The sequence below is a fragment of the Pseudoliparis swirei genome, chromosome 17, assembly GCF_029220125.1.
Source record: "Pseudoliparis swirei isolate HS2019 ecotype Mariana Trench chromosome 17, NWPU_hadal_v1, whole genome shotgun sequence".
Taxonomy (NCBI): domain Eukaryota; kingdom Metazoa; phylum Chordata; class Actinopteri; order Perciformes; family Liparidae; genus Pseudoliparis; species Pseudoliparis swirei.
In genome coordinates this window covers 18,783,209-18,808,585 of record NC_079404.1, presented here as the reverse complement: position 1 = coordinate 18,808,585, position 25,377 = coordinate 18,783,209, and the positions used below count along the sequence as shown (strand labels likewise).

Genomic DNA, 25,377 nt, shown 5'->3' with positions numbered 1-25,377 from the left:
CATGTCCGTATGGTTACTCTGAGATAACTGAACACTGGTTTTCTGTGGGTCTCTCTGCTGGTGACAGACGTGATCAATAATATACACTTGAATGGGATTGTCTGTAGGCCTACGCATAATTGTGGAAAGCTAACAACTGTTATTACTGGGGTCATTGTTATTACTGGGGTCATTGTTATTACTGGGGTCATTGTTATGACTGGGGTCATTGTTATTACTGGGGTCATTGCTTCTTTCATGTATACGAGGTGAAATCGTGAAATCAAAGCGGAGAGAGCTGCCGGGTGCAGTGTTTAAGAAGCACGACAGTATCTGTTTATAGAACAACTCAGGTGGGAAGGAATATTATGTTAATTGGTTTATTTGTGGTAACAGGAACACTGCAGAGTATCAAAGATGCATGCAGCCAGCATATGAAGCAGCATAGCTCCCCTGCTCCCTCTGATGGTACATGCCCGTATTGTTTCTGACCCAAAGCTCATAATGCGGTCAGTTTAATTAAATTCTAATTTAATGTCTCAGTCTGTTGAGCATCATTTCAACTCTCCTATAATTGAACGGATGTCTGACTAACCTGAAACATGCTGCTATTAGTGGACATGTTAACACTTTAAACTCTAACTTTTTAAAATTGTACTTGCATGATGCTGCCCACTATTAAATCCCTCTCTCTCTCTCTCTCTCTCTCTCTCTCTCTCTCTGCAGAGGTGTCCCTAAATAAGGCAAACACTGAACAATGTCCTTTTACAGCTTCTAATTCATTTTCTAACTTCTAATCCTCTCCAGGCATTTATTTTGTCCTGTGTGCTGACAATGTCAAATGTATTTGAAGTAAAATGCAAAAGGGTGCTTTAAAAAATAAATATTTTTGTAATTAGATACAATGTGTGAATACAAACATTTTCCCATGGTTCACTATTACTTTAAAATGTGTGGCCAGAGCTCCTGCATTGTTTACCTCTGGTCTGTAGGTTCTGGCTGGCGGTCCAGGAACTAAAGAAGCGTCCCATCAGAGAAGTTCCAACCCTGGTTCAGGAGATCTGGCAGGAGTTCCTGGCCCCCGGAGCACCGAGTGCCATCAACGTGGACTCTAAGAGCTACGGCAAAACCACCCAGAACGTCAAAGACCCCGGACGCTACGCCTTTGAGGACGCACAGGTTCAAATGACACCAACAAGTTTAATCCCACCCACCGCTCATTTCTGTTCATGTTCGGAACATAAGCATGGAAACGCTCAACTTCTGTGATCTGAAACTGTATTTCACAACAGCAACAATTCATGTGGCAGTTTATGACTCATAACTCTGTTTTGATCATCACTTTTGATCCGATTCAGTTCAGCACAACGTGCTCCTCATCTGTGCTTTGGTAAATAGTTTTCCCATGATGTGTCTCTACAACAGGAACACATCTACAAGTTGATGAAGAGTGATTCCTACAGCCGATTCATCCGCTCCAGTGCCTACCAGGAGTTATTACAGGCAAAGAAGAAGGTGACAAAACACTTGACTTAAAACATTGAAATAAAAACTCAGTTTGAAATATAAGATGTAGAGAAATACCTTCAGCTCTATACTGCCTCTTCAGTGATTGATAAAACCTGTCTTCCTTGCATCCACTCTAAAGCCGTATCAATGTCTGTTTAATCACACTTTTAGTTTATATGCATTACCCATGTACACATACAGTATATATAGTGGGTACGGAAAGTATTCAGACCCCTTTACATTTTTCACTCTTTGTTTCATTGCAGCCATTTGCTAAAATCTAAAAAAATTATATTTCAGTATTTCTTTTTTAATAAATTTGCAAAAATGTCTACATTTCTGTTTTTTTCTGTCAAGATGGGGTGCTGAGTCTACATTAATGAGAAATAAAATGAACTTTTCTGATTTTAGCAAAGAGTAAAACATTTAAAGAGGTATATATATATATATATATATATATATGTCTGATGTGGATAAATAATTCCTCAATCCTCAATGTGGTAGAGTTGCTTAAAGGTGAAACCAGATCAAAGCAAAGAACAGATGAAACAAAATGGCCCCCAGATAGAACAAATACAACATTTGAACAGGTTCAGCTGCAGGTGTGGAGGGTGGAGAAGCTGATCAGGACTCCTCTTGGGTTTAAAGATACCATTATGAAAACCAGACATGTGGAGGCTGTCATAACATGATGAATAATTCTGAATTGCACACGTGTACTTATGTGTTCAGAACCTGCTCTCTACTCTACCGACACCGCTTGCCATTCTGTGACATCTATGACAGCGAGACTGTTGATACAATACCATGTTAATGCACTACGTGACAATTCTTAATAGCTTAATACTTTGTCGGCTTTCTAAAATAATGGCTCGCGTAATTATTTTTAGTTGAGTAAAATAAAACCCTCTAAATCACACTCTTGACAGAGGCCGTTTTACTACAGGAGGAGAATCAGACGATCTTTTCAACTGAGGATGGAGGCGAACATCAAGAGGAGATTGTTGTTAATGCCATTTTATTATAAAGTTGACGACATGGAACCCTGAGTCGTCTTCACAGTAAATGTATGACGTCACTTAACGTATGCTTTTTTTTGTCCCCACAGAAAAGTAAGAATTTGTTCTGAAGGCGTTTGCTTCCAGGTAATACAAAATGACACACGCTGTACATTGTCAGCTACTATTATGATAGACACTTATTTTAACTATTTTTACAGGTTGCGGATATGTAGAACCGTATGTAATGTTACCTTCACGTTCAGCTCAAATCTTAAATATGCACATTGCATGCAATGTAAATGCATGGCTGCTCATATTGTTATTTTAACTGAAATTACTGTGTTTAGTCTCTCTCACGCTCATTTACATATTGACCTCATTCTCTTCTCCACCTGTCTGTTCTGCCTTTTTTTCCCCTTCTCCCAACTCAGGGGAAACCACGAGCATCCAAGAGGCTGACCAGTCATGTGCCATCATGCTAAAATCAATGCTATCTCTCTCTCTGGGACATTGAGAGGGGGACCATCTCATATCTGCGTCGTCATTGTCTGTCCATCCGCTCTCGGCTCAGCCGGGGCGATGAGTCGAATCTGTTGTCCACCGGATGTTGCATGTCCTTGGAGAGGATGCTCCTTCTTCACTCTTACAGTACCTGATATATTTCCAGTATTCTTAGAAAGGAAGCACCATTGGACTTGTGAGGACACTGACAGACTGGCAGGATTGAAGAAAATCCAATTCAGTGTTCCAGTTCTTTATATTGTAACTGCTGGATCCGACGCCCATCTCCCACTTCCAGCCGAAACAAATGATGTCAGAGTGAAAAAGAGAAGAAAAAAGAAGAAGAAAAACACGCGGATAAAAATAAATAAAATGACAGCTTAAACTGATAAATCTAAACAATGTCATCGCTTTACATGATCTGGGGTCACAGATACATTGTCACGCTATGGGAAGTGTTGTGCAGAATGAATATACAATATATATACATATATATATTATGTTTATTATAATTATGATTATTTATCGTGCATTTATTTTGCTTTGCATTATTTTATTGCATTACAATAATTAGCACATATGGTTTTCATTGCACTTGTTAAGTCACAATCAAAATTACAAAAATACTGTCTCCTGTTTTATGTAGAACATATTCTTTGTTATTATCTCCTGCATTTATTTTTATACCATATTTAAAGACAATTTTACTGACTTGTATTATTAAAGTTGGCCCTCTATCTGTTACATTGTCCTCGGTTTGGATCTTTTCAAACTTTTAGATCTAACGAAGTGCAACTTTCATTCATGTGTTCGTTCTGCAGGGTTAGAAGAATCTATTAATGCACTTTCGCTTTCGGCCACTAGAGGGTGTTACGTTATTTCCTACTGCAGAGATCTGCCTCCTCTCAGCAACCAGCTCCTCCTCGATCAAAGAAATGCACCGCAGTACTCTGCAGACACAGGCATTTATTTTTCATGCGAGAGTGTCATCATCCTTTGGTCTGCTGAAGGGGTTATTGTTCCTCAGTACCCATCGGAGGTTTTGCAGGATCTGTTGATGTTTCATCTCTTTGATGGCAGAAGTGACAGCTGGTGTTTTCAGTCTCTGTGCCCAGTGGTCAGCTTAGCAAGAGCCACAAAACAGACAAACATTATTGTCTCAGTTGCATCGAGGAATGTGAGTTGTGGCCTTTTTCAAAGCATGCTGTTAGTGTGTCTGGCTACATATATACAATGATTTATGGATTGGGGATTATGGGTTGTAATGTGATGTGGTCACAGTGCCAATGAGGATAATTTAGGGGTATTGAAGGACATCATTGTTTTATCACAATGTTGTCCTTGATTGTCCATAGTGGCAAAATGTAATCCCTCTCCTAAAAATATAATATATCAAACATAGAGGAATGGGTGAAGAACATTTACCGTGGGAAGAGAAGAAGAGAAAAGAAAAGCTGACATTTTGATAGTTTGATATATTATGGACGGATGACAAAAAAAGATATCAAAGACAAATATAACTAGGCAGAGAGAGAGAGACAGACACAAAGAAATACAGACTTAAATGAAAGAAAGCTTGGTTTGATTCACACAATGACCAATAGGATAAACCCTCCCAGTTTTGAGGAGGGAAGGGGGTGGTGGGGATTCAAACTAAGGCAGGCTTTACAGTGAGTCAAACACTCTCAAAGACAGACTAGAGACAGTCTCCACAACGCTAAGGTATTGGGCTTTCTGTGACAGAGATCTGGAGCTTCTCTTTAAAACCAAAGAGCAAAAAGCCTAAAAAGCAAAAAGTTAGACTGAGAAGGTTAGACGGAGACATCGCTTGTCCAGGGGGATGGAAAACTGATCCGAGTCCACAATTTAGAAAACTTTAGTTGGGAGAAGAAGAAAAAAAGAGGAGCAAGGACAAGCCTCAGGATACTACAGATTATGTTGCCATGGAAACCGAAACTTGGAAGCGGACGCAAGGACCACTGAAGGTGGACATCCTCCCTTGACTGCATCCTTGACACGTTACTGTTCCGCTGCGACCTTGTGGTGAGAGGTACATAAACCATACTTTTCACTGCTATAACACCGACTTAACTCAGGTCAAAAAGCTTTTTTTCAACAGTGTTGCAATAACTTTCTGAGTGTGTTTAAAAATGTCGACTAACATTACAACTGACATTCAAGACATTTTAATTACCGTCAGAATGATAAATACTTTATTAATGGCATTCTTTGCAGCGTATGTGAATACACAGTAACTCTACAAGTGAGATTATCCTCTGCCATTTGGATTTACTGAGAAAAGTGTAGATAAGTGAGTGCTTGTCCAACATATCCCACGTGAGCACTTTGAACAAGTGGGCAGTGAAAGACTGACGGACATAGTGACTCAGTGAGTCTGTGGATGACGAAGCACCGAGCCGTGTAATCCGACCAGTAGCTGGACAGATATTTAGGATTTCTGCCAGCAGTGAGGGTTTGATACCCACTGGGGCCACCCATAGTAATAAAATATACACCTTCGAGGTGCTGTGAGGTGTTCTGGATAAAAGTGTCTTCCAAATTACTATAATTAGCAGCTGCAGGTTTCAGGGATTTAGTGTTTGAGTGAGAGAATTAGTGAGTGATGACAGTGTGTTGGAGTGTTCATCGCAGTGAGATCAAGAGTCGGTTTAGTTTTTCCGGGGAATTCGAAAAAAGAGAGAAATGCGAGATAAGGATGTTAATGTACACAGAACACGTGTACTAAATATTCTCTCCTCTTTTTCCTCTGTTTGTGTGTATTCTCATTTGTGTGTATCAACGGTGGATGTGTGTGCAGTGGTGTATATCCAAGTTGTTGTGTGAACACGTGTGCGTGTGTTTCTACCGTGTGCGTGCGGCGATGAGTTGGACTTTTCCTTCTGATCCTTCTTACAGACCGATGTCAAAGAGGATTTAGCACGCAGACACATTACACTTTCTTTAGCAACAGAAAACACTTCATTGTAAGCCTCTAAAGAGAGTACAACTGGTATTTGATGGAAGCCGTAACCCCATTAATAACATGTGACATTTACACATGAACAGGTAAAAAAAACACGGAGGAAGACGGATTACATCGGCAAGGTATGCGCTGCATTTGGGCCAGTTGTGAGTATTTTTTTATGGTAAAATAAATTATTATAATTGTGTGGGATGAAAAATGGCTTGAGTTAAGAAGTATTAAACCACTCAACAGGCAGTGGGCCTGCGGGTGCACCGGTCATTGCAATCTCATGCTGAGCGACTAAACATTGTTCTAAACCCACAGAACAATAATTTACTTTTTATGGATTGGTAAAGCTATAAAAAAGTATTTGGCTCAGATGTCTGACATTTGTAAACATCTATAACACCAAAACAATCTGGATTAAACTGGCACAGAATATAAGTGTGATTCTGTCAGACATTGTGAAAAAGCTACCTTAAAAGTGTTATTTACAGGCCTCATTAATACAGTGTAAAGATAAGGTGGGGCAATGGCTGAGAATGAAGCTGAGAATGAAGCTGAGAATGAAGTTCCTCTACCTCTCCCCCAACGGGCCGGCTAATGGTCGCCGCCCTACACTCCACTCATACGACGGTTTCCACTGATTACGCCGTCCCGACCACAGACTGGATACAATCTGGACGTAGTCTCCATGACTATTTGAGCACCTTTAAAACTTCAGGGAAAACAAAAGAGCAAAGCTGCATGTTAAGGGTTTAAACAAACTTTAAGTGCAAATGGAAGGTGATGTTAATCACTGCAGCTAAGTAGTGTCACCCTGATCTGAAATGTGAAACCCTGTGCTATCATAGCATCTCTAATTGCCTCTCATCCTCCACTAAAGCACTTAATGTTGCAGAGGCGAAAGAGTTGCCGAACATTCTTGCCAGTACTTAGCTTGGAAAGCATTATATATGGGCTGCTAGTCATTATCAAGATGGATTGTGGTGACAAATGGCTGCCCAAACGGCCCAAAGCAGCCTCCCGGCAATATTGGCATTAGACACGTTTACAATGAAAAAGCCCCCAAACAGACCCCCGCCGCCCCAACTGTTAATGAGCCAACAGCCGAGCGTAGTTTGGGAAAAAAGAATCCGCAAATGCAGATAATGACATGGTTCCTCTTTGTAATGACTCCAAGTAAAAACATTTCATTTACCTCTCTTTCCCTTTTATATCCTGTGTGTGTGTGTGTGTGTGTGCACATGTGTGTGGTCACGTAGTCTGTGTGTGTGTGTGTGTGTGTGTGTGTGTTCAGCTACCCTTGTGTGATTGAGGTTTGAGCTGCACGGTGAATTAAATGCAGTTCTACTGTAATTAACTGCACTTACCAGTCTGTGTATGAGACTTTCTGACGCACCAATAATTGAGGCATCAGGTTTTGTTTGTTTTAACCTGCCTTTGAAGACATGCTGGGAAGATGTTTCACATGGTTTAGTGGAAGTACATCTGTGTGCACACATTTGAAAGTCTTGAATGGATTATTGTGTCTTTTTTCAAATGTTTGAGAAGAGAAAATGTAAAAAATTAAAATATCTTAACTCCAGTCTGGAGATTTTCTTGACTAATTTTATTTTCCATCTGTCTTTGACTTACGGGAAAAAAAAGACCTATTGTTATCCAGTCAGAGAACATTGCCTTCATATTGTCATTTTCTTATGAAAAACAAAACACACGTTTCCACTGATGATAGTTGTTTTCCAAATGGCTTGTGTCTTGCTCAGCTCTCTCTCTGGTATTTGTTTCTGCTATTTGTTATGTCATTAGCGCTTAATTTTGGAACCAAGGTCCGCCACAGTTCAGTGCAGCATATGCCCAAGTATTTGTGGTTCTGGTCAAATATGAAGCTGTGTTTGTGGACAATATTGGTGTTCAGCGGACAGAAAGGTCGGGTTCAGTTCTGCCTCAGCATCAACACACATAACCACAGTCTCCGGGACTCTGTGGTGATTAGTGCCGAGCACCAAGGAGAGACAGACAGATAGATGGACAGAGAGAGACAGATGCGACAGCTTGTGGAGCGATAAACAGTTCTAGGAGGGGGACACGTAGTACGCATGAAGCCCAAGTGATGTTGTTTTTGTTTTTCCCAGTGGGCTATCTGTCCCAAACCCCACCATCTCTTCAGCCCCCTTCCCTTCTATCTCCCAACCCAAACCACTAACCACCTCAAGCCCATGAATCCCTGCCCCGGACCCGCAATTTGTCTCACAGCAAAGATTGATTAGGATAGCTTAGCAGAGCCGACACTATCATACTTAGGCAGGGTTCGGGAGTGGAGAGGGAGCGCTGCTGCTGGCTGCATCGGCCATCCGTCACGCCCTATGTACACAGTCGGTCAGGTCATCCTTCAAAAGTCCCCGGGGCATCGCAGACTGTAGCTCGCCAGAGTCAAAGGGTGCCTCTTCAAACGATGGACAGCGGGAGGATGGGGAAGCGGAGAGCAAGAGGCTGCACGCGGAAGCTGAGCCGGTTCCCCTGAGCAGGGGCTCATGCTTTTAAATACAAAGTCAGCAGGAATGAGAAGGAGCAGCGAACAAATGAGACCGTGGTGTACATGGAAGGTAGATCAGTGGAAGATGGAGTGGGGTCATGACTCCCTGATGCAGTCGTTGGTGAAGGACCCAGAGGGAGTCTTCGGTTTAGTTATTATAACCTTAGGATGGACCTGCGTGGGCGGGGGTGCTCGCTTGTGTGTGCATGTATAAAACGTGTCCGTATAGAAGAAGAAAAGTTGGAATCTGAGCTGCAGTTTCCGTCTGGATTCAGATATTTAATTTTTTTAATTTGGCAACAAGCAAAACACACATAGCTATAGACACCTGGCTCCATCGTGGCATCCCGCATCCAGCTGCACTTGACGGGCGGACCACAGGAGGCGGAGTCTGGGTTGACGTCAATGATGCTTGGTGCTCAGAGTTGATGGACTATGTTTCCTTGATGTTGAATGTTTAATGTGAACGCATTCCTCCTGATGCATCAACAATGCAATACAGGAATTTTTATTGTGTAGCATATGGGCTCCAATTGCATTTCTTTGCGCAACCCTGTGTTGCATTATGACGATAAAGTATCGCTGAATCCTTTCCATATGTTTAAAAAAAAAAATTATCTTACAGTAAAACAAACAACAAAAAACAAGAGATCAGATGTGCACAATAAATCATTACAAAGGCAGGTGTCGATGTAACTCCAACACATGTATATCTCCTGATATCCTAAAGAAAAAGTCTGGTTAGAATTCAAACTACATTTCTGCAAAATGGACAAACAGCTGCTGTCTAGCTTACGCCAGGCGCTGCCGGGATAGTGATATACTGACTTGAGATCTCGTGCAGCTCGGACAGAGCTGCCACGACCTCAGGGTCAAAGGCAGAAAAAAAGAGGCAAAAAAGTAAGTGGATCGTGATAAAGTAATTTGTACCATGTCAGAGTGAGTTGCAGGTCCAGGAAAGGGGACGTATAAATGTGTACAGCAAAGAAGAGTCTGTGAACGGCCACAGCCAATGGCCTTGAGGCAGTTTGGTTCCCTGTCACTCTCTGACTTGATGTCATGCGATGCTTGTCAAGAGCAACATCTGCTGAAAAGATGCTCGAGTGACGGTCAAAAATGTGCTGGCGGAAACTCTGGCAGCACGCACACGGGCAGATACTCCATCCTCAATGGCAGAGTACTCCTTTATCTCAATCATCTTTTACATTATGCTGATTGTGGACCCTCTGGGTCATTCTCAGTTCAGTGCTGCTGCATAGTATATCACCAAAGAAAAGAAGAGTGGACTCCCAAAGGGTTTCCGTTAGAGTTCCCCAACTCTTCCCCTAATAACATGCAGATGGGCCTCCCTAATGCCTGTTTACATATCTGCGGCATAGTTCACGACTAAAGTAAGCAAAGCCCTAATTATTTTACCCGGCGACGGGACCAATAAAATCAACTTCCCCTTCTCGTAATCGGTGTTTAAGTGTATCCTTTGATAGAAGGGCTTTGTTTATTTTTGTGAGAGTTGCGTAGCCGAGAGGAAAGCAAATAGAAGTAATGACACAGAGATGGTGACAAATGGGGGACCTGGTGATGGATTCATTTCCTCAATGATGCCTTGAAGGCTGGACAGCAAAGCAGGAAGACGTATTCCCCCAAATGCAAATATGAAGGCGACACGATGATCGGCAATTGTACAGTTCTTATGAATCATTTTGAAATTGAGTTCTACAGCAGTGTTTTTCTTCAGAAAGCATCGTTTTATTGTATCAATTCAGAAATGTCGCGCATAGTAATATGCCTCTCTCTTTTTCCAGAATGCTGTGGAGAATAACCATCCCAGTCATCCTGGCTGGGGTGTTCTGCATCACCGCAGAGACCAAGAAGCACCGCCCCCAGGGATCCATCCCGTCCCCGCACAAGACCAAAGGGAACCTGTCCTCAGAACGTCACCACCGGCTCTTGCAGCAGAAGCCAGAGGTGCTGTCCTCCAGCCGAGAGGCCCTGGTGGTGACGGAGCGCCGCTACCTTCGCAGAGACTGGTGCAAGACCCAACCCCTCCGTCAGACGATCAGCGAGGAGGGCTGCCGCAGCCGCACCGTGGTCAACCGCTTTTGCTACGGCCAGTGCAACTCCTTCTACATTCCCCGCCACATGGGGCCGAACTCGGGCGAAGGACAGAATCGAGGCCAAGCCTCGGGCTCCGGAAGGAAAAGCCACAACAACAAGGCCCAGGAGCCGTTCCAGTCCTGCTCCTTCTGCAGGCCGCACCGCATCACGCAGCTCACGGTGCGGCTCGACTGCCCGGATCTGCAGCCCCCGTTCAGACACCGTAAGGTGCAGAGGGTCAAACAGTGCCGCTGCATGTCCGTAGATGTGAGCGGCAACGGGAAACTGTGAAGGACGAAGGCGGCCTTTGGAAGTTTGAACGACACGTTATCTGTCAAGAGGCAGACATTCACAAACTTTGCCAAACAAGGACCGGCTCCGAGCCGAACCGTGCCTCGAAACACAGAACTGGTATTACTAAACAGAGGCTCAACGATGATCTAATCAGAGACTAGCAGCCATGTTGGCAAGCTGATGCTGTTGAAAGAGGCCGAGAGACGCTGATGATGAAACATGAAGCCAGTTTCCCCTCCCGGTTGTTTCTAGTTTATATCAAACTGACCATTCCTACATTTGTCATTCGATTCCTTTGCGATAAAGGAGAGAAAGCGCCTTGGAGTTTTTTAAACTACAAATCATAAAGGATCATGTTGATAATTCAGCGTTTTAGAGAAACCGTAGAACTAGTGTGACCCCCATTAATGTAATAAGACGTGTTTATATGCAGGTGGATTTACAGTAATTACAGTTTGCCACAATGTTTTAACGTGTTTTATAAGTATTGTTTCTGTTATCCTGTATCTTTCCTTTGACTTATATTACATCCCAAATGATACACAAGCTGATGTAAAGGAAAGGATTTCGAAAAACATGAAGCAACACAGCAATGACCAGTGGAATCCACCTGCTTGGACACAAGCCTGGCTGTTTCCTGTACATTTGCCAAATATACTAGCCAGTAGGAAAAAAAACATACTGCAGCATGTGTAATGGAGGTGCAATGCAATATATACAGTATATATATATATATATATATGTGTATATATATTTTATGTACGTGTGCAAGAATATGTGAAAAGTATATTAAATCTATTTCATACAAAACAGTGGTGTTTCGCGTGTGTCGTTCTTTACCACTCAATACACAGATGGAAACATGATTCATGAAAAAAGTCAGCAGTAGCAGATTGTTAAATTAAAAAAGGTATGTCATTTCTTTTATTTAATAAATATTATTTTTTAATGACAAGTGTTTAATCAAAACACATTGTTGGTATTGCACATGAACATTACATAACATGTTGCTATTGTTTCATTTGCATATGGCAGTTCACACACACACAGTAGGAAAAACACATTTCGCTGCATAGGGTGTTTGCTTCAAACATAACGCATGTTGACGTTACTGCGGAGTAAAACAATAGGACGTTTATATCAGATCATACGACTTAAGTATGCATGGCCTTTTTGGTTGAAGACATCATTCTACAATATGGGAGTTTTTATAATCATCACAAGGTTCTAAAGCAGGCTTGATGAAACTTAAATGAAAGGTTATCATGTCTCGGCCGATGTAAAACAGATTCTCTTCTTAACATGTAACATTAAAGGTGATATGTCTAAAAAATAAGCTCTGATCTCCAACACTGATTTGACCGTCCACTGTGCGAAAAGGCACTTTCAGTCTGGCAGGTGATCCATGCCGACCGGGTAGGAATGTTAGAAAATTATGTGCTTGTCACCATTAAGGGAAATATAAAGAGGAAGTGCTCATTCCTTTCTATAAACTAGGCTTAGGAATTGCACTAAAAATGAAAATAGGCTACATGTGGCTTATAAAACACAAAGTAAGCTTGGATACAAATGTCAGACTCCACTGTGCATTTTCTTGCAACATCTCAGTTTAAGGATGTATTTTGGTGGCAATGTTTAATTTAATTATGCAAGTGCTCTGAAAGAGTGGCTGAGAATGTAATTTGTCATTCCACTTTCAAACAATGTAATATCCACTTTGAACTCACAATAAACGGGTCTAAATCGATTGAAAGCAAACACCGGAATCAAATGTGTGCCGGACAAATGACTGATGAGTCCGGTCGGATTGTACTGGCAGTGCTTGTGCAAGAGGCTGGGCGATGATAACTTTCCGTTCCTTGCTTCAGATCTTCTGACCCAGTTTTGCTTTCTGTGGAGGAAAACACAGACCCCAGATGTTTACAGCGAGCAGCAGTGGCACTCGTGAGTGTTGTTTCTTCGACACCATGACAAGTGTTTGGAAGGAGGAGACAATTTGCACCAAGAGAAGAAAAAAAAGAAAAAGAAAGAAAGAAAAGAGGGCGATATTGTTGAAGCTACATCAACACCATAAAGCACAGACGCAACCATATAATAACTGTGACAAGAAGTGCAAAGACGTACCATTCCAGTGGCATGCTTGGGTTTCACACTGTAGGAAGCCTTCTCTTTGGCCTGTTTGAAGCACTCTTCAGCCAATTTGACCCTAAAGAAACACCAATTACAACCATCAGCTATCCTGTGGAGACCTCAACAGCAAAACAACTGGAGATAATCATTCACACTGCTGCTGAAATTCACTATTTCACCACAAAAAATTGATGTTGTAGAAAAAAACCCATCTTGGGTCACCCAGACTACTGTCATTGAGGTATTTGGTAATGTTGGTGTGTATATATATATATATATATATATATATACACTGCCGTTCAAAAGTTTGGGGTCATCCAGACAATTCCGTGTCTTCCATGAAAACTCACTTTTATTTATCAAATGAATTGAAAATTGAATAGAAAATATAGTCAAGACATTGACAAGGTTAGAAATAATGATTAATATTTGAAGTATTAATTTTGTTCTTCAAACTTCAAGCTCAAAGGAAGGCCAGTTGTATAGCTTATATCACCAGCATAACTGTTTTCAGCTGTGCTAACATAATTGCACAAGGGTTTTCTAATCAGATATTAGTCTTCTAAGGCGATTAGCAAACACAATGTACCATTAGAACACTGGAGTGATAGTTGATGGAAAAGGGCCTCTATACACCTCTGGAGATATTTCATTAGAAACCAGACATTTCCACCTAGAATAGTCATTTACCACATTAACAATGTATAGTGTGTATTTTTGATTAATGTTATCTTTATTGAAAAAAACAGTGCTTTTCTTTGAAAAATAAAGACATTTCTAAGTGACCCCAAACTTTTGAACGGTAGTGTATATATATGCGATTCTTTTTGTATCCATTGTTAACTTTTTATTAACAAACTGTTGTGTATTGTCAGCTATAGACTCTAATTGATTGTAGTTTATTACTACTGCACTTTAGCATGACCTTCTGCTCCTGGATCTGTACATTCTGGCAGGGGGACAGAATATGGAAATCAGCCATGCGGATGTAATTGGGTGGATTTGCATTTTAATTTAAAGTGTTCATCACTCTCGAACAAATAAAAAATGTGAAACTTGTGGACGCGATGATCTCGGTTTGTCAAAGTGCCAGTGCTCCTACTTTGAAATGACTCACTCATCTGGAGAAAGTGTGGACACCAAAGCGCAAACCATTACAACATCTTCTGGGACTGTCCCATCATTAAAAACTTTTGGAAGGCGGTACACAATGCTTTACAGGACATATTTCGCGAGGACATCCCTTTGGACTTTAAGATTCTGTACCTTGGAAATATACCTCAAAGCTGGCCGAAAGGGGACAGACTCTTGATAAATGCAATGCTGGTGGCCAGTAAAAAGTCTATTACCAGAAAATGGTTATTACCAGAGTGTCCTACAATTACATCATGGAGAGACATTGTAACAGAGATCTACAGAATGGAGCAGATTACAGCCCATGTTAACCAAAGAACGGAAACATTTCTTAAGCACTGGCAAAAGTGGTGCAACTATGTCACAGACAGATAAATGGCCTGACTGTATTTCTTTACACTATAGAAAATGATTTCTCCCTGCTTTATTTATTTATAGTTTTGTTACTATGATATTGTTTTGTTTCTTTATTCGCATATGTGTTTATTTTTTTGTTTTTTACTTCTCTTTATACAAAGAATCTGAACAATTTTAATATGTGTATGTGAGATTCTGAACACTAATAAAATATTTAAAAAAAGAAAAAAGAAATGACTCACTCACATAGTTCAGTACTGCATGCAGAGCGCCAGCAGTGTCACTACTCATGTGTGCTTTAAAAAGACAAATTCTCCGCACGTTGACATTGAGTGAGGAGCAACTCGTACTAACAGACGTGCATCCTGCTCGCTCACTACTCCGGTACTGTGTGTGCAGAGTCGCATGTCCAAACAGGTACGGATGAATATCTGTAGTTCCACTGGAGTCGAAAAGCAAAACCAGCAGCGAGAGAATTGGGACGATTGCCTCTAGCAAAGGGCAACGAGTTAATGCTTTTTAGTCTTTCCTACTGAACAAGCAAAGCTTGTGACATTTGACTTCTCTTACAAATACATATCACAATTCAATCTTCATTTGGCATAATGGACCAATTTGCTTTGTGTTGACATATGAAGCAGTATCTCTATATTCATCAAACCACTGGAAGCTATCTGGATGCTGCATGTGTTCTTTTCATTACTGGGGTGAGGACAACGATTTGGGTCATTTAACCTCTTTTTCCTTCATGAATTTGAATGAATCCGATAGGATCTTCAGTGAACACATGGACTGCAAGTTATTAATGGTTCGGGCACTTTTGCTTTGGGAAGGAACCTTGGTGCATCTGTAATGATATTTTAAAAAAAGGTCAGAGAGTGGTGTATCCTTCCTAAAGACAAAGAAACAGTGACTGATAAGCCACTGATATCGGAGGATTTTAGAACAATAAGTTCAACAGTTATATCTGTAAGTATAATGTCACATTCAGAAAAAGGGAACAACATCAAATTCTGACCGTTCCTGTAACATCAGCTTATTCTGCTTCTTCCACTGGTCTTTGAAATCAGTGGAAAACTCGTGCCAAATGGAGAAGAACGTGTTGGGAGAGACCTCTTTCTCTCCAGCCTTGGGCTTCACTGAGAAGGACACACTTAACTCCAAGAAGCTGAGGACAGAGGACACAAAAATGACTTCAAGACTAAACTATTACAACATGAAACAGACAGAGACGTACGCCAACTGTTGTGAAACTTAGCCGTGCAAAGCAAATATGCAAAATATGAATCGTAATCTTGGAATGTGCTTTTTAGGAGATTTAATAGCAGAGTTACATAAAAAAAAGCTAATCATTGATGACTTTAGAGCACAACAATGCACACAAAATGTTATTACTGGCCATAAAGCAGCAGAAACATTCCGTTTCTCTGACAGATGAACTTCCAAGATGAAAATAAAATAATAATTATAAATCTCATACAGTGCTTTGCCATTCCTCTCCCTGGTGCGGAAAAAACTTTTATGTAGGTTTGCGTACATATAATCGCAGACACTGTTCTCAGCATGAGTGAGGAAAGAGAGGGAAGAGATAACATGTTCAACAAGGAGACAAAGACAGATCTGGCGAAAGGAAAGCGTGCATATGGCAGGGGATGACACATGTTCAAGTGTTAAATGTGGAGACCATTTGTAGTGGATCAATACAGAGGACAGGTTGGGGTCTCTTTGTTTGGAGTGTGCTATAGGAACACATTCCTAGCCAGCAGTAACAGAAGCCTGGAGCCAAGGCTGTCTACTCTCGCTCCGCTTAGATAAACAACACAGACACCGCACATGGGGCCTCCCGTCTACCGAGGGCCCGCCACGACGGCCTGCACCTTCCATGTAACTGTAGGAACCAAAGATCCTAAATATTGACAAAGTAGCACGATTATATTTCTTTACTGTGAGAATAGATCACTTCAAACTGGATTGCATTAACAACTCGCCACTCAATGTTTCGACGCTTGAGAAAAGGTCGAATGCAAAACCGGGAAATTAAACCAAAGCGAGTGCATTTTTTTTCTTCTTTTTCCCAGGTGAAGAAGCTGTAGCAAAATGAAAAAAAAAGATTAATCTCTTACATCTTCAGAGTGTCTGCCAGTTGGTTCTCTTGCGTCTCCAGTTCGTTTTTGGCTGTAAAGGACAGCACATTCGATAAAAGGAAAGAGCAGTGCAGAAGTAAATACAGGATTAGGACCCATTCAGGATTTCCTGTTACATCAGAAAGTACATCTTTCACCCACGATGCAACAAGTAGATCGGAGGATTCCACATGTCACCAGTACTTAAATCAACAGTCATCTCCAAGGTCAGTGCTGTGCCACCAGGTTATTAAGTGTTGGATCGTCTGCTGTTGCACAACTGACAAATGAGTGCTGCAGATTGCAGAACAAGTGCTTCTTTGTGCATGGTTGCTTCCAATGGAGACAGATGACTGTGTGTGTGTGTGTGTGTGTGTGTGTGTGTGTGTAAGAGGTGTGAGCAAGCAAAGAGAGAGAAAGCTTTAGGAGTAGGACTACATGGTACACATTAATATCTATTTGCAGAAGGCCCAAGCATGTATCTTGTAGGCCATCAGGATAATTTTAACAGTGTTATAAATGATGATATAAGAGAACAGCAGTGCAATGTGACAGCCTGAGTCAAGAAAAGGCTGCAGGACACTAATTATCAAATTTCAGACCCATGCTGATTATTAAATATATCGTAGTAGAGTCAATCCAGCTGTTCCTTTTTTTAAATGTTGCTGGTCTATATCTTAAAGCTATAAGGTTAGACATCCAGTTCTCTCCCACAGAGATTATCTGTCCCCTCAAAGTCAATTATCTTTAAACTGACGCTGCCTTAAACTGTCAAATGGTCCGAAATGACCCATGGCCTCCTCATGGCTTTCCAAGACAGAAATGACAGTAGATGGGATGGAGAATTTGTCCTGGCAGGACTCTATGTTCTGCTATTATCCCCAGAATATCTGGTTGCTACGTGTAATTGAAGCCAGAGCCACATCTAAAGATCTCAGACGAACCCTTTGAGCCCAGCACTGGGCTTTACCATTCCACAGCGCCAAATGACTCTGTATCCCATGATCGTGTGCCCTCTCTGCCGACGGCTCAATCAATTATGGCAAATTAATAAATAATACGAATGGGGCTTGCTAGAAGCATCTTAATATCTGAATTTGCTTTGTCCTTTGAGGAAAGTTTTAAGATTTTATTATAACTCAGAACTGGAAAATTCTGCACAGTATGCTGTCAAAACCGTTTCTGGAAATATTGAATATCAAGTAAAACAGACCAACTCTGTCTCCCTTTGATTTCTTTTCCCCTTCATGATTTACTCGGAATTCAATTTGATTAATTGCAGTATTGTCCATTTCCAAATATATCCCTAGATTCTAATTAGTGATGCACGTGTTCACCACTTTGCAGGTGTTGAAGAAAGCGCTAATCTAAATCACTTTAAAAACTGCGGTAGCTTAACATATACTATCATATCATATATTTTGTATAAATAATCAGAATTAGTAAAGCAACTAGTAACTGTAGCTGAAATAGTTAGTTTTCTTTTTCTGGCATCATTGTGCAAAAAGTTGCATAATCACATTTCAGCATATTGTTATTTTAATGGCAGCCATGGGAAGGTTGTTTTCTGGAAAAGGCAGAAATCATTACAGTAACCTGCGCCAGAAATCCCTTCAAACATCATTCCGATAACGACCGTCATCCTGATGTCGTTTCTAGCGGCAATTATATAAAAATAACATTGTTTTCCATGCTAACTTCCTAATGATTCGACACTCTAGCGCATGTTCTCTCCATCTATGAAACATTTTGTTAATATTATTGTCCTCTCTTTTTGAAAAGTCAATGTTCACATGGTTAGACAACATGCAGAGAATGTCTTTTTAATATGTGACTTTACCATACTGTATATATGTAGATTTTAACTGTAATCTGCCTACATGAGGTGACATCCTAAGCATCCGAGTTGTCGTCAGTAGAAAAGGGAGGGAGGGTTTGACGTCAGCCTTACTAATCTTTATGTCCATCAGAAACAGATTATCACATGGCCAGCGCTCTCTTGCTAGTCACAGGGACTCCATCAAAGGTCTGCATGCATGAGAATTTGTGAAGCGAGCGGGGAAAATCGAGCCAGACCAAACAGCCAAGCTCCAACAAGTCCGCTCCCACTGTTATTCTGTGGTTAGTTTCATGGTCAGAAAATAAACAAAAGCGGTTTAAACTGTGGAGCCAGAAACAGTTTAACCCCGGGCTTTTGTGAAATTACAGAAATAACAAAAATAAAACATTTGGCTGTTGTTCTTTTTTCATCGCCGCAGTGGAGGAACCCCAAGAATCCCGTCTGGAGCCTTTCGAGTCACATGTCCATGTTACGGCGCTCGCAGCAGAGGAAAAACCTCGTCATTTGCATCAAAGAGAGAGCTCCCATATATTTCTCTCAGACACAGAGAAAAGGGAAAGGAAAGGGGTGGACATGGGGAGAGATGCTTTCATCTGCAGACTTCCTTGAAAATGGACAGTGAGCATTACCACGGAGGAACATATGCTATATATTATACTCTCATCTGAATACAAAAGCAGTCTGGAGAGAGAACTGTGAGCTGGGTCCTTCAGATAGATTGGTCGTAGGCAACTGAATGCAGCCAAGGTCAAAGCTACATAAAGAATGACATGTGGCTTCTTGTGTTAAAACAAACATAAACTAAGGCGTACAAATTTGAAATAGACCTCAATATCCCAATATTGTTGTAGATGTCGGGATTATGGAGGAGAAATAAAATACACGTCTGTGTGACATGACGGATGAACACGACGACATTTCAGTGGATTTTATTGGAATAATCGAGAACAAACACGGAGCGGTAGCCGTTAAAATGCTGTTGGTGGCAATTTTCAGCCACCTCGGTCTAGACTGAAAGATCTCAGAAATTACAGGATGGATCGCCATGAAATGCTAAAGGTTTTCCATCTATCCAGAGACATATCTCAACATCTACCTATTGGATTGGCATGACACCTGTAAACTAGCACCACCATAAGTTTGACAATTTGAGAGCAATGTTTAAACAGCTATCACATGGATTGTACATAGGAGCCAAGTAATGGGGGGGTTTCTACTCTATATATAACAGGAAAAGCAGACAGGGTGAAAAAATAATAGGAAGAAGGTAAAATCTCATACAGCAACAAAAAAAAAGGATACATATATGAACATAACATATGACATCAAAAGTACAAAGTGAAATAGTCAAATAAGACAGCTTTATTTCAGTGTCTCGGGCATTCAGCTCGGTTCTCTGCAGTCAATTTAACAGACTGCAAGGCAGGTTCATCTTAGGACATCCTGCATCTCCCTTTGAGGCAGTGCAAGGTAGACTCTGTTTTACAAAAAGGTAGAGATCAAGATAAAAGACCCAGCTACTAGCAGTCATAATCCACCAAGGCAGATAGGCATACTGAAACAATAGCTGAGTTATTCAACACACCCTGGTATAAACAGATGTCCCTATGGAAACAACACTGAGTGAACCCTTGTGTGTGTTTGTGTGTGTGTCTGTGTCTGTGAGTGTGTGTGTGTGTCAACCAGAGGAAAGCATGAAACAGATTTGGAAACATGTCTGCAGACATAGAAGACGTGAACCTTTCTGATTGATGAGCTGCTGCACAAACTCTCACGCCACAGATGCCTTTTCAGCGTAGGCTTGCCAGCGGTGCCCCGGCACCGAATGCTTTAGGAATAAGTTGGAATTCATAATTTGCTTTCTTTTATGTTTTACTTCCTGATGCTAACACAGATGAGCCAACCGTACGCTTGAACAGACGATCCGTCATTATCAGTATAAGGCGATAATCTAGATGTTAATACTCAAATCTTAAAACTAACAATGCAAAAAAGAGATTATCAGTTATTTTATCACTTACTTATCAAGTTAATTTCAAACTAAACACGATACGTTTAAGAATTCTTTTTCTCAAATAGGAGTTCATAGAACAGTGCATAATTCTCATAATGTATCCACAATTGATCCCACAGTGGGGTAAGCCCTTCTTATAAAAAATGAATGCACTGCAATCTGTAGTTATCCCACAAAATCCAATTACTCATAAAAGAAGTAAAGAAAAAATGAGATGATGAGCCAGAAGACCGCTGTTTCTGCCTCATGTGAAACCTAAGTCACATCACTTAGTTTTTCTAACCCAAACGGTATTAAACCTAACCACGTATTTCACAATCAGGGTTTCACAGTTTATTTTGAAGAGACTGCAATAAGCAGAAATTGTCTCGTGTTGCTGGAAATTTGGAGGAACAAAATTAGGAACCTTTTTTGCAAGACATACAAACCGTTGAACTTCAGTGCCCATGCTCATAGTGATGAAGAAACATGTCCAAAAAACTATTAAAAGAACATCAGTGGACCACACCATTGCTTTAAGTGACAACAATGGAGTCTAATGCCACAGAGTAATGATACATATAGCTTGGCTAAACAGACAATACTTATTGGTAGGATCAGTTCATTGTTGATTTTGGTCTTTTGATGGGATTTGTTTCAAAGAAAACCAAAAATGGAATATCCTTTAATGAGGTGAAAGGACTATCAATCATCAGCTTCAATGGCTTTGAAAAGAAGGCTCACCTTGGCTAAGAAATCCCTCCATCTTTCCCGCAAAGGGTTGCAGGTTCTCTTCAGAGGAACACTTGCAAACTTTCTCCGTCTGAGCCGAGCATGCTGAAACAACAAGAGGTGATCGCGATGAGGGGAAAAGAGTCTTTCAGCACATCAATATGTTATCCAGCTATTGTTTTGTAGTTACAAACTCCTCTGCGTGCAAAGCGCCCCGGCTGAGCCGGCTTTGAAAAATCTCTCCTGAATTTCTGCTGAATAAGTGTCGGGAAATACATAATGACCCATAATGACTAATAAGGCACCCCCAGGAACCAGGAAGGCCTTCGCTCTGATCCCGGGAGAAACGTATCGTCAGGCTCTATCTGCAATCATAACGGATACACAAACTCTGCTCAAGTGCCTTGGAGGTGGAGAGGCCATGAGGCGCTTCGGGGAACGGGGAGGTCGGGACTGGGCTAGTGGTAATTCACAGACCATATGGTGCCTCAACCGAAGAAGAAAAAAAGGTACACAGTGAGTTCCCGCCACTGTGTTGCTTACTGATGTCCTCCAGGCCAGCCAAGGCCATTTCTGCACCGCCTACCTATCGGAACCCCCCTCTGAGAACTGTCGTCGAAGCCCACGTCTGTTAGAGCGCTCAGCCGGCTCCGCTCGGTAATGAAGAGGTCTGCAGGTATTACATGTGATGATGTATTTATGTACGGCCACTGCCACTGGGGTCCCAGCAGACCCAAGTCCGTTTCCCCTGCCAGCAACTCCGTCTTTATGAAATGCAAATAATGAACAGCCTAAAGAATCATTACGGTCGAGGAAAAACGTTATTTGGCAACACAGATCAGGGATCTGATTGGTTTAGCAGCAAAGATCCATAAAGCACGATAGAGAACAGACCAGGTTTGGGGAATAGTCGATCGAGCCGCAAGCTCACATACGCCGGCACACATGCGGATACACAATGCCATTTGTTACCACCTGTAGACACTTCAGGCCTTGGAAAGCGTTCCAAGGCGCTGAGTGACTTGAGAGTAATGAAAGGGAGTATTTCCCAACTGCCTCATTCATTAGGACTTTTTACGCTCAACCAATCAGTTTGACATTTGAAGCATAATCCAATTTCCACACATAATAACATAACTCACTCGACCAAGTTGTTTTTATAAGCCGCTTTTATATGTTTACTACTTTTATATAATGTCATGTATGTTTATATGTGTTACACCAAAATCCAACACATTCCCGACACATTCCCTTCCCGACACGAAGGGACTTCATGAAAGACGACATTATTGTTATCCTAATGTTCAATGGACATTCTGACTTCCTCCTTTGATTATGAAACCTACGAAAATATGACGTGTTTTCCCCCCCATTTGTATAGTCATGCAAAGTTACGCGATAAATGAACCATGTGTATAGATTCAGTAACTAATTGAAGAACTGTCTGAGGAAAGAAAAAAACATGAATAATTAAAGAGTCAAGAAGTCAGCCATTAACCAAATCAGTCCATTCATGAATCATATTTAGGACAGCCCTGGGCAGAGTGCACAGCATGCACAGAGACATGCAGGAACGTTCTGTTAACCCTCCTGTTACCTTAGGGTCAATTTGACCCCATTCAATGTTTAATGTCGGTGTTCTTTCGGGTCAATTTGACCCCAGGCTGTTTTTCACTGTGTCAAACATATAAGAAATATCAACTTTTTTATATATTTAAAGGGCTATTTAGGGAGTCAACAAACAAACATAAAGTACCTCACACTTAAACTTGGAAAACAATATTAATTCTAATAATTTTCTGGAGGTTTTAATTGCTGGGATCAAATTGACCCCAAGGGTCAAATATGTCAGTAAATATAAAGGTAACAGGAGGGTTAAGTCTCTTTAAAACCGTCTCCTTGTTGTGTGTTGGAGGTTTGCCGCTTGCAGGGTGAGGTGATGCAGAGCTCCTGGAGACTCTCTTCCAAGACCACTCAATCAACAGCTGCTCAACCGTTGATAGCGCGCACAGGTACTAGAAGTTCCCCGACCTTTATATTTGTATCTGTATAATTTGATCTCTATTTCATGAGGACAGTAAAGGCACGCCAAGGTCCAACAGGAGTCTACATCTGACAAGTCACATCTGCTTATGGTTAGCTCGTCTGTACGACAAACAGATGCTATCTCTCTGTTGACCCGCCTCTACGATCCGGCACATGACCAGAGCAGGTCAGGTTATTTTCCATTGTGCTCGGAGATATGCGCATGGATTAATACATAATCTGTTGCGACACGCAGTTCCGTATATATCCATGGATACGGCATGGCCAACTTCACCATCGGTTTGTCAGCTTGTTGTAAAGATGCAGTTAAAAGGTTTTGGATGTGGAAAACTGAGGAACGTAGGTTTACGGTAATACCATTGAGGTCTTTCTTCAGCTTGCGCAGATCTCTTTCAAAGTCCTCAAACTTCATCTGGGAGGCCTGGAAAAGGTCCTGGGGCTCGGGCAGAGAGTAGACACACGTCTCTCTGCCAGCATCCTGGTAAAGCACAAAACACACACACACACACACCAGTGTCAAAGTCAATCTTCCTCAATTGGGAGAGGGCCTCTCTAGTATATACTGTAGACGTGAAGCAAGATTGAAATAAATGTCCTCAGAGTCCGACATCTTCTTATCAACAGTTCCAACATCCCAGAGAAGATATGGCTGAAACTACAGCCGATAATGACCAGGGCGCTTGGTGCAGGAAGTACACCTCAATTCTCTTCATCAGAGTGACTACGCGACCGTTGTGAATGCTCCAGCCGTGTCATGCAGGTTGATTTTGGCAAGCATTACTGCACTGAGTTCATCTCATCTGGAGAACCTAATTATTTACACTAGCGCTCCTTTGGATGCTGTGCCAATGAACAGACTGCAGGTCTGAATGAACCCAGACCAAAGCCGAGGGAGAGATGAAGAGTGAAAGACAGAAAGACAATTAGAAGAGAGCCAAGGGAGGAGAGAGATTTGTTTCTGTCGTAGATGAGGAAAGAGAAAATAAATAATGTGATAAAGGATACGCCATGGTATCCTCTGGCAAGAGAGGAGATGAAAAGAGAGCTCTGGAAGGATTTCTAAGCAAATCAGACTAAATTCAAATAAACAGGAACCAAAACATACCTCATCAAAGTGCCTTAGATAGTAAGCAACAATGTAGGACAAAAGACTCTTGGAGTTATCCTGAAAGAAAGAAAAAGATCCAAATAAATAAACCGCTTTATTTATTAATTCAATCATTTCAGAGCGGGGACGTTTTAATTTGTGCAGACAGCGGTCGTGGAAGTTGCGGTGGAATCATGGCATTGGAGGAGCAAGACAAGAAAACATGACTGGGCTGGGATGGCTTTCATAATTTAGAGTTGGAGGAAAGTTTGATGTTCTTTATGGATACCTTACCCAGTCCACCACCACAAAAAAACAAACCACTGTGTCCTTATACGGCAGTGCCAAGGGCACGCCGAGCACGTTGTGATATTAAATAAGAACAGCAAACAGAAAGGCCTCTCCCGAAATATGCACAGCTACGGTCCTTATGTTTGGCAGCAATGGTTTCTTTCAACTTCCTGGTACAATATCAATTACAGAATAATACCGTTTCTGTGGGAACTCGTAAATTATCATTTCAGTATTTTACAAAACTTGACACACACACACACACACTAGTCTCCTTAACACTTAATTGAGTGTGTGCTCTTGTGGCCTCAGTGATATTTGCTTTCAAGTTACAAGTTACAAGTCTTGTATTGTCAGATGCACAGAATGACACAGGGTCAGACTGGGCACTGAAATTCTTAGGACAAGGCACCACACAACAACTACCATAGCATAACATAGCAAACATAATATAACATAACATGACATACACTCTGTACAAGTACTCTGAACATAATTTACATGTAATAACATTTCACCCCTGGGACACACAGACTCACACTGCTCTTGACGTCCTTCAGTTTTGGCAGAATATCCAAGGAGAAACCGTCGGCCTGCCCTCGAGAACGATTACCTCCGTTCATGAAGTTGCCAAAAGCCAGCACCAGGCCAAGCACCTGCAATACACACTTACCACTCTGAAGAGTCTGATGCACAAACACACACACACGCACACACAAACAAACGAGATGAAGACATGAAGGTTAAATAGAGATGGAAAAATAA

The 25,377-nt window shown here is 41.4% G+C and overlaps 3 protein-coding genes across 6 annotated transcripts in view; 2 read left to right on the top strand and 1 right to left on the bottom strand.

Annotated features, from left to right (window-relative positions):
• rgs7a (regulator of G protein signaling 7a) overlaps positions 1 to 3,734 on the top strand; it is a 52,879-nt gene extending 49,145 nt beyond the window's left edge. For 2 of the 4 annotated variants that reach the window (XM_056434978.1, XM_056434979.1), the window contains exons 15-18: positions 972 to 1,158; positions 1,405 to 1,494; positions 2,597 to 2,633; positions 2,921 to 3,734. In XM_056434978.1, coding sequence (XP_056290953.1) covers positions 972 to 1,158; positions 1,405 to 1,494; positions 2,597 to 2,617 — 298 coding nt within the window. In that variant the 3' untranslated portion in view covers positions 2,618 to 2,633; positions 2,921 to 3,734. Of the gene's footprint in view, positions 1 to 375; positions 943 to 971; positions 1,159 to 1,404; positions 1,495 to 2,596; positions 2,634 to 2,707; positions 2,727 to 2,920 lie in introns of those variants that run through there. The other 2 variants (XM_056434980.1, XM_056434981.1) reach the window with 2 other exon arrangements.
• Positions 3,735 to 4,669: 935 nt separating this feature from the next.
• Positions 4,670 to 11,691, top strand: grem2a (gremlin 2, DAN family BMP antagonist a). Its single transcript, XM_056434990.1, has 2 exons — positions 4,670 to 5,040; positions 10,294 to 11,691. Exon 2 carries the CDS (start codon positions 10,295 to 10,297, stop codon positions 10,874 to 10,876), a length of 582 nt encoding a protein of 193 aa, XP_056290965.1. The 5' UTR covers positions 4,670 to 5,040; position 10,294; the 3' UTR covers positions 10,877 to 11,691.
• A 79-nt stretch (positions 11,692 to 11,770) lies between these two features.
• Positions 11,771 to 25,377, bottom strand: part of fmn2a (formin 2a) — a 38,066-nt gene continuing 24,459 nt past the window's right edge. The window contains exons 10-17 of the mRNA XM_056434965.1: positions 25,152 to 25,298; positions 24,340 to 24,399; positions 23,592 to 23,712; positions 21,201 to 21,293; positions 16,624 to 16,675; positions 15,519 to 15,668; positions 13,004 to 13,085; positions 11,771 to 12,770 (exon numbers count right to left, since the gene is read on the bottom strand). Of these exons, the coding sequence (XP_056290940.1) occupies positions 12,744 to 12,770; positions 13,004 to 13,085; positions 15,519 to 15,668; positions 16,624 to 16,675; positions 21,201 to 21,293; positions 23,592 to 23,712; positions 24,340 to 24,399; positions 25,152 to 25,298 (732 nt within the window). The 3' untranslated portion in view covers positions 11,771 to 12,743. The remainder of the gene's footprint in view (positions 12,771 to 13,003; positions 13,086 to 15,518; positions 15,669 to 16,623; positions 16,676 to 21,200; positions 21,294 to 23,591; positions 23,713 to 24,339; positions 24,400 to 25,151; positions 25,299 to 25,377) is intronic.

What these genes read in the sequence shown, in the direction of transcription:
- grem2a (XM_056434990.1), top strand. Translation starts at nt 10,295, where the DNA reads ATGCTGTGGAGAATAACCATCCCAGTCATCCTGGCTGGGGTGTTCTGC.